Source organism: Aptenodytes forsteri, unplaced genomic scaffold (genome assembly GCF_000699145.1).
Source record: "Aptenodytes forsteri isolate BGI_AS27 unplaced genomic scaffold, ASM69914v1 Scaffold8, whole genome shotgun sequence".
In the NCBI taxonomy this organism is placed as follows: domain Eukaryota; kingdom Metazoa; phylum Chordata; class Aves; order Sphenisciformes; family Spheniscidae; genus Aptenodytes; species Aptenodytes forsteri.
Window position 1 is genome coordinate 6,703,324 of NW_008796218.1, and position 8,363 is coordinate 6,711,686.

General features: G+C 39.0%; 1 protein-coding gene across 1 annotated transcript in view; it reads left to right on the forward strand.

The window, feature by feature from the left end:
- The window catches only part of SWAP70 (SWAP switching B-cell complex subunit 70), a 39,995-nt gene extending 31,926 nt beyond the window's left edge, over positions 1-8,069 (forward strand). The window contains exons 8-12 of the mRNA XM_009288812.2: positions 719-826; positions 2,403-2,569; positions 3,367-3,565; positions 5,121-5,217; positions 5,974-8,069. Coding sequence (XP_009287087.1) covers positions 719-826; positions 2,403-2,569; positions 3,367-3,565; positions 5,121-5,217; positions 5,974-6,083 — 681 coding nt within the window. The 3' untranslated portion in view covers positions 6,084-8,069. The remainder of the gene's footprint in view (positions 1-718; positions 827-2,402; positions 2,570-3,366; positions 3,566-5,120; positions 5,218-5,973) is intronic.
- Positions 8,070-8,363: the final 294 nt, after the last annotated feature.

Genomic DNA, 8,363 nt, shown 5'->3' on the forward strand with positions numbered 1-8,363 from the left:
AACTGTAACGACTATCTTTATTTGTGAAATCAAGATGCAAAAAAAGTTAAATAAGTTGCAAGAAGGCATGCAGGTACCAGCAGTTGTTTCCTAGGCCTTAGCTCTGACTAGGCTAACTTTTCCCCTAATTTCAAGTGATGATTATTGACTAGAATTTTACTTACCTTACATGGCAATTTAGGGGATGTTAAAGGGATGTGATTCACAATAGCACAATCACTTATTATAGTCAAAGTTTGAGGCACTTCTGCTTTCCCATGGCAATTTAGTGCTTCTCACTTCTGTTTCTGTATGAACTCTATGCATGCTGGCACGTTTTCACTGTCGGAACTCCTGTGTAGTCCTGTCTGGGATGTGGTTTTTCCATAATAGTTTTCTATCCCATATGAGATAGAGAAGGAAATATAGCTATTTCTATGGGTTGTGCAAAGCAGGACTCAAAGGAAGCTTGGAGGAAGTCTGATAATTGTCTTTTCATTGGTAAATTTAAAATTGTCTTTTAAATAAAAAGATTAAAAATTATATTTAGAGATTGAGAATAGCCTCACATTTAAAAAAGAAAAAAAAAAGCTGGTGCCTTTAATGCTTTTTGAAGGTTTCTTCAATTTTTGTTAAAAACAAAAATTGTTAAATAAAATTCCATTCCCTCTAAATGTTTTAGTTTTCACAAATTTTTTTCCTTCTTTTCTTCCCCCCACCTCCCTCCCTTTTCTTCCAGCAACTGGAAGCAGCAGCTGCTCGTGCTGCTGAGGAAGAGAAAAAAAGACTTCAGACTCAAGTTGAACTACAAGATCGCTTCAGTTTGGAGCTGGAGAGAGAAAAAATGGTGAGTAGTGCACATGGTTTTTTGCTATGATTACACAGTGAGCAATGCATTCAGCAATGAATTCCCTCAGGCTGTCACTGAAAGGATTCCACAGATTTTGCAGGAGGCTGGAGAATGCAACCTGCATTGCATTTATTGGAGATGTAGGAATAAAATATTTTTACTAGTGAATTCAAATACTGGAACAGCTTGCCTACAATTTGTATAGCATTCAAAGCTTAAACATTATTGGATAATTGTGAAAAATTTGTTTGAAGGATAAATGCAGACTGAAGTTGTCCTTGCAGTTTTCAAAGATGGAGAACCTGCGGTCAGTACATACTATATGAATATGCAAAATGAACACAAGCATAATCAAATGCATTTTAGGAATTTTCTGACTTGAATATATTCCTAAAACTATTGCTTTTTTATACTGTGTGTTCTCTTACGTTTATACACACACGCAAACATAAATTAAAGAAATATTGTAGCTTTACAACGCTGTTACTATAATCCACATTGAGAATTTCCAAAAGAACTAATTTTCAATCTTCAAGGGCTTTGTCAGGCATAACAGGCTTTTCTGTTAGCTGGAGAAAAGAAGTAGAAATAGTCAAGTCGATGTGATGGAACATCTCAGGACATAAATGCACACAGTGCTGCTTTATGGGCTGAGTGTGAATTCCTGAATACGATGACTTTCTGGGTCAGTGGGATTTAGGTTAGCTGAGGGAAAGCAGACTGCAGACCAGTGGAGCAGGACATGCCATCCTATCACACTTGACAGCAAGCCTTTCTTGCTGACTTCAGGAGCTACGCTTACCTTCTGTGAAGTACATGTGATGTATTGCTAAAGGCTGAGGTTTTGGTGCTTCATCCCGACTCAGTTCAAAGCCAGCTGACTGCTGTTGTCCCCAGCACAGTGATGGGCTGAGTGGGAGGACGGCTCTGGTGCCGCAGCGCCGCTGGTTTCCTGCTCTGGTCAGTGAAAGGAGGGGAGATGAGGATCAGAGACTGGGTGACCGTGGATATGCAGCATCCCCTCGCCTTCCTCTATGCCTTACCTTTGTTTTAGTTATAGTTGCTCTTCTTTTAGCAAAACCAACCTCCTTAGCTGATTTCCAACCCTTTATCCATCCTGTGCTGTCACGGTGCCATCATCCAGATATATGTGTGTGAAATACACTGCTGCCAGGGAGGACTTGCCTGAGGAAAGGAGTGGAAACAGTGTAATGAAACCAGCCTGACCTTTGTGTCTGGGCTCTCTACAAGCTTTCTCTTCCTTCAGTTTAGTGTGTATCTGTAAACTAGGTGACAAGATGAAGCTGATTGAAGTTAGGTTTAAACCCCTGTAAAAATCCTGTGCTGCGTGAAGTAGGGCAATGTAAGTCACCTGTATTATTATTTATTTTTTTAAAATGCTCTTAGTTATACATCTACAAATCTAGACTCAATTTTATCAGTTTTGCTATGCAGGCAGCAGGAAAAGGTTTGTCTCTGAAAACATTATCTGAGGGAAACCTGGCAATTCCTTTAAAAATTGGAAACCTGAGTTGAATGGTAGCTCATATGTGTCCTCAATTTATGCTGCTAGGTAAGACAAAAAATGGAAGAGCAGGTTGCTCAGAAATCATCTGAACTGGAACAGTATTTACAGAGAGTACGTGAGCTGGAAGAAATGTATAAACAGCTACAGGAAGCTTTGGAGGATGAGAAACAGGCACGTCAAGATGAAGAGACTGTAAGGAAACTTCAAGCCAGGTATGGCTTTGGCCTAGTAGAAATTTATTTCAATTCCCCACTCCCCCCTGCAATAGTAAGTAACTGTGCCATACCATTAAAGATTGTTTGCATCTTGGACACGCTGCTGGAAAGGGGGACTAGCTTGAAGTCCAAACACAGGATAGATTTTTTTTTTTTCTCCTTAAGTTATGAAGGCTAAAGCTTGTGTGTTTGATTTTTTAATATGTTTGATTAGCCCTTAGCAGTGGGAGTGCTCAGCAATTTCAGAAAAGCAGGCATGCTTATTTTTCCATCAGGTGTTGTGCATGTCAACACTTGAAAAACTGAGATCACTCTGTACAGACTTTCTAATTGTGTATTTTATAAAGCAGTAACTGTAAATACGACTTTCTGCTGTATTTTAGCACAGGTTTAAATTGTAACTGATAAAGGGTTAAGTCTTCTCTTAATCATATGGGCTTTGTTTAGTGTGGTTTGTTTCTTCATATATTCAGTCCTCCTAAGACAATTAAGATAACTTATGCATGCTTGTTTCTTCTGTGGTTTTCAGTGTTGTGTATTTGCATTATTGACTAAATTTTCTGAATAGCCCTTTGTAGCAGTCAGACTGCTTGCACTGCTGGCATGATTTTCAGCTTTACACTGAAGACAAGCCAACAAGCAATAACTTTTTCCGTGCTTCTGAAGCTGCTTTTTTTTTAACTAAAAAAAAAAAGAAAGAAAATAATTAGCTTGGCTTCCCTACCTGTATGCTACATAGTGGATACTTACTAACTTACTTTAAAGTGCAGTTAACGTCACAATCCTCATTGTAGATTACTGGAAGAGGAGTCAGCAAAGAGAGCTGAACTGGAAAAATGGCACTTGCAGCAGCAACAGACCATTCAGATGACAGAAGCAGAGAAGCAAGAGCTAGAAAACCAGAGAATGATAAAGGAACAGGCTCTTCAAGTTGCTATGCAGCAACTGGAGCAACTTGAACTGGAAAGGAAGGAGGCCCTTGAGCAATATGAGGTGAGCTGTTCTGTTCATCAGCCTCTCATACTTAGCCAGGTATTCAGTTGTTTAACTGAATTTGAAGTTCATCAATATCATGCTTCTTTAAGAATTACTATGGCACAAAAATTATAACAACAGGTAGGATAGTTATGTGTTGGGGTTTTTTTGGCCTAGACCAGTAGATATATTTGAAGAAGAGGACATGTTTCAGACACACCACCTCCTTTATTCTTTTGTCCCAATTCGCATGCGAGCCAGCTCAGTCCTATCCTGAAATACTCTGTACACATTTGTCTTCTACTGTAGACTAACTTCTTATGCAGTCCCATTGCTGTCATAACTAAATGCCTTATGCTTTTGAATTAGTTATTCTTGCAATGTTTTGATGATGTCATAGGGCAATATTGTCTTCTACAGATGAAAAATCAATGTGGTACTGTAGGCCCTTGCTCCTCAAAAAGGTATTTAAGCACTGAACTGATGTCAAGGATAGCTAGGAATTAGCTCAGATTCTCAATGTGTAGCAGTGCCTCATCTCCCAAATGCCAGGCCTGTTCTCTGCTCTGCTGAGTGTTTTTGGTGAAGGCCAGTGGCTGTATTCATAGAAGAAGTAAGAGTCAGAACCCAGCGAGTAGAGAGTCTGAAGTGCTGCATACTTTCTAGGGCTAGGGAGGTGTTGCTCCTGTGTGTATTTAGGTTAGAAAACAAAACATGACTGGATTTCTGTTTAACTAGGGAGTGTGTTTATGCTGTTTCTGTGCTGTTGAGGTTAGCTCTGTGAAGGACAAGCTAGTGAGCTGTCTCGACTGGCACAGAATACAAATGCTGCAGTGACTGCAAGCAGGGGCCCAGGTGGGGTAGTTCTGGCCACTTGTGTTACATCTAACACCATCATTAGATTGCTTTTGGCTAATACTTGACTTTTTTTTAGATGACATCTCAGGCTTTTTGTATATGAAACATCATTTACTACTCCAAAGGAATTGCTGAATACAACAGACATAAAAAACCCCAAACAAAAAAACCAACCAAACAAAAAAATCCACAAAACAATAATGGAGTAGGTCACTGCAATAGTTTACTATTATTTTAGAAATAATTAAACATTCTGGCCTTCCGTTTGGAATTGACCAAAAGACCAGTTTAGTCTGAAGAATACCTCTTTCTTGCTTGGGTGTAACAGCAGCGGTCCTTTTCCTAGCTTACATTTTATGATTTCTGATAGGGAGAGGTACCCACTAGCTGGTCTTAGTTTGGAACAGAAAATGCATCTTTCTGTTTTGAAACTACAGTTTATGCTTTCAACCTTCATGAAGACTAGCCCTACTTAGGCAGCTACAGAATCTTGTAAAACCTAGTTCATTTTTGGATTCTGGTTTGACAACTTTTATACAGCTAGCGATGACTAAATTACTTCGGATGGTTAGAAATTAAGTTCTCCTGTCTACACTAAATGGAGTGCTGGCTGAATTAGCATGGTTCTGTCTTTAGATTTAAAAGGATGTTTTTTCTTTTCATATAAACAGAGTAAAGTTGTTCTTGTTTTCAAGTGGGCTGTATTTTATTTCAGGAGGTTAAGAAGAAGTTGGAAATGGCAGCTAATAACACCAAGAGTTGGAAAGATAAAGTAGCTCATCATGAGGGATTAATTCGACTAATAGAGCCAGGTAAGTTAGCAACAGAAAAGTTACAAAAAATATGTATTCATTCTGTCTCATATGCTTAGATCACCTAGTGATTTACTGAAGTCTGTCTTTTCCTGTAGCTTATTGGTTTCATGGCAGCCTATAGATATCACATTTGTGAGAACTGCTGATGGTAACTTTCACATCTTTACCTCTACTGGCCCTAAAATAACCATTAAAATTTTTTATTATTATTTATTTATTTAAAACAAAGCAAGGATCAACCTGAACATTGCATGGTTTGGGTGTTTAATGCAGTTAGCTTAAATGCTAATTGCCAAAAACAGTAAGTAAAGATAGCTAAAATACTTGGTTTTGGGGGGAAAAGTTTAATTTCTTAGCTTAATTGATAGCGTGCCAGCCCAGAGGAAAATGGCTTTGTCATGCAGTGCTGGTGAGATCGCTTTCCTTCAAGGACATCTCTAAAGGCAAGAAGAAGAGGGGTTTACTAAGATACTACAACTGTTAGGAGGTAGGGGGAGGTTGGGAGATAAGGGTGCAAAAGATTGCAGCAGTTGACAACTTCTCACACTAAGCACCTTCACTGATGGTGTCCCAGGCATTTCTCCCTCCTTGGTTAGGCAGGTCCTCAGGTCACCGTTGAGAAGGTTTCCAGTCATAGAAGAGACAGCACTTACCAAATCATCCTGTGGTGGCACTCAGCCTGTCCCACCGACGGTGGGTGGGTGATGTCGCTGTCAGAAACGCCTGTTTCAAATATTGCACTCTGTTTTCCAGGCTCTAAGAATCCTCACTTAATCACAAACTGGGGCCCGGCTGCCTTCACTGAAGCTGAACTCGAGCAAAGACAAAAAAGCTGGAAAGGGAAAAAAGCCACTTCTGAGTAACGACGGTAGCTGATGTACTGTTTATGAATAGAAGCCCACCTTCATTTGTTCTGCTTTGCACAGAGCAGCTTCTCGCTTATAAAGATCTTAGTTTGCTCAGCAGGTTGGGCCTTTCTACAAAGAAAATACTGGTTACCACATAGGAATGTCTACTCAGAGCTCAGTAATTACAATATGTGGTGTCTGACAGTTCTTGCTGTTCTCCCTCATGCTTCCAGAAACTCTGTTCTTTTATACAAAACTTTTCAACTGAAGATTTTTATTTAAATGTAGCTTGTGACAGAGTTGTTTCTATACTAGCCTGTAACAATCTGACAGCATCTAACCGATCAAGCAGCATCATTTTCATTCCAAAAAGTGAGGGAAGCAATTGTTTCATTGGTTCAGTTAGTATAATTTAAACCCAGGATAAGTCAGTCCTGTAGGTTCTGTCCAACTCTGAGATAGAGCATTACCTTTCCTTCCATTGAGTCTCCTTTTATTTTTGCTCTGTCCATCTGTTGCTCTTAGCACGGTGCTTAGCGCTCAGACACATTCTTCCTTAGCGAGGGTAGACTGGTATCACTGGGTACCTGCTGGCCGGCTGGATTTTGGTGTCCTGTTTTCCTCTGTTTGCAGGAATCCAAACAAAAGAACTGGAAGTAGGCATGTACAAAATGCTGCCGTAAAACATTTGGAAAAAGTAGTCGTGCAAGATTGTTCTTGTACTGTCTCATACTTGAGAAGTGTAAAAAAAACCTTGAGAGTTCTCTTCATAGTTTAAAAGACGCACAGTTTTGACTTACAGATTTCTGGAGCAGATGAATGGAAGATGATGTCACATACAGGCCAAATATCATTTGCATCAAGGGGAAGAAATCTGATTATAACATACCACCGTTTTAGATGCAGCACTTTTGTCTTATTCTTAATTGGATGCCAGATTAAAAGAATTCAAGAGGAAAACTAAATTTGACATTTTTGTTTTAGATAAAAATGATAAATGTGTAGCAATACTGCTTTAGAAAAAAATAATTCCTGTCAGTAAAATAATTTCAGTGTTTCTAGTAACAAGGCTTCCCAAAGAGCCTACTGCTCTGCCTCAAAATTCTCTGCAGGGACAAAGCCAGTTATTTCTGTTTCTGTAGGGAAAAGGAACAAGTCTGTGATTTTGCTTTGTACATCTCCCACACCAGACAAGAAGTCAATCTATTGCTAAGTAAAATAGTATTCTTGCTAAATTGTACAGATATTTTGAGAACTAAGTCAGTCCCCCCTCCCAAAGAGGGGGGCCCATTGGTGTGGCTTGTTAGTCAGCTTTGACCTTTGTATGCACACCGAACGTGGACATCCATCTCTTAGCACCTGCTTTTTAGTTCAGCTAAATGTTAAATTATTTTTAGTAAATAAGCGGTGAATGTTTCAGACGGATAACCAGTGCATTTGTGTACAGCATTGTGATACTTGGATAGCAGAAGCTGTACAGAAGTGATCTTCAGATTTGGAAGTCAATAGCATTTTATTTGCCTATTAACTAAGACTCACTCAAATACTGAATCTTCTCAGACATTTATTCTCTGGTTATATTTTTATACTAATTGAAATCTTTAATGTTTCAGTAAATGGAGTGCTGAGTAGAATGGCAGGAAAATCCTATTTGTATTTACTGTACAGGAAAGCAGTAGTTCCTTAAGCTTGCTAACAAGGCATTTTTTAAATTGATTATGTTTACAGAAGAAATGTGAAAAAAAAAGTAATAGAAATACTAATGTATACATTGTTAAACTTTGCTAAAGGAGGTGGAACATTATTTATAACTACCAAACATCTTTTATGTGGAGCGCAAAAGGTGTAGTGCGGCTAAACTTGTTTAATTTTTCTAACAGTCTGTATTTTGGACAAATGTTTTTTAAGAACACCAAATGATGCATGTTTTCATATTTTTTACTGTTCTTTAGAATTGGCTATTTAATAAAGTAATACAAAGTCATTTACATTGCTGAATTAATTAATGTCTCTTTGTGTGGGTTTATTTTGGGTTGCTGGAGTTCAAAATCCAGTGACTGTTGTATGGAATCATAGAATAGTTTGGGTTGGAAGGGACCTTTAAAGGTCATCTAGTCCACCCCCCCTGCCGTGGGCAGGGACTTCTTCAACTAGAGCAGGTTGCTCAGAGCCCCCTCCAACCTGACCTTGAATGTTTCCAGGGATGGGGCATCCACCACCTCTCTGGGCAACCTCTTCCACTGTTTCACCACCCTCAGCGTCAAAAATTTCTTCCTTCTATCTAGTCTAAATCTA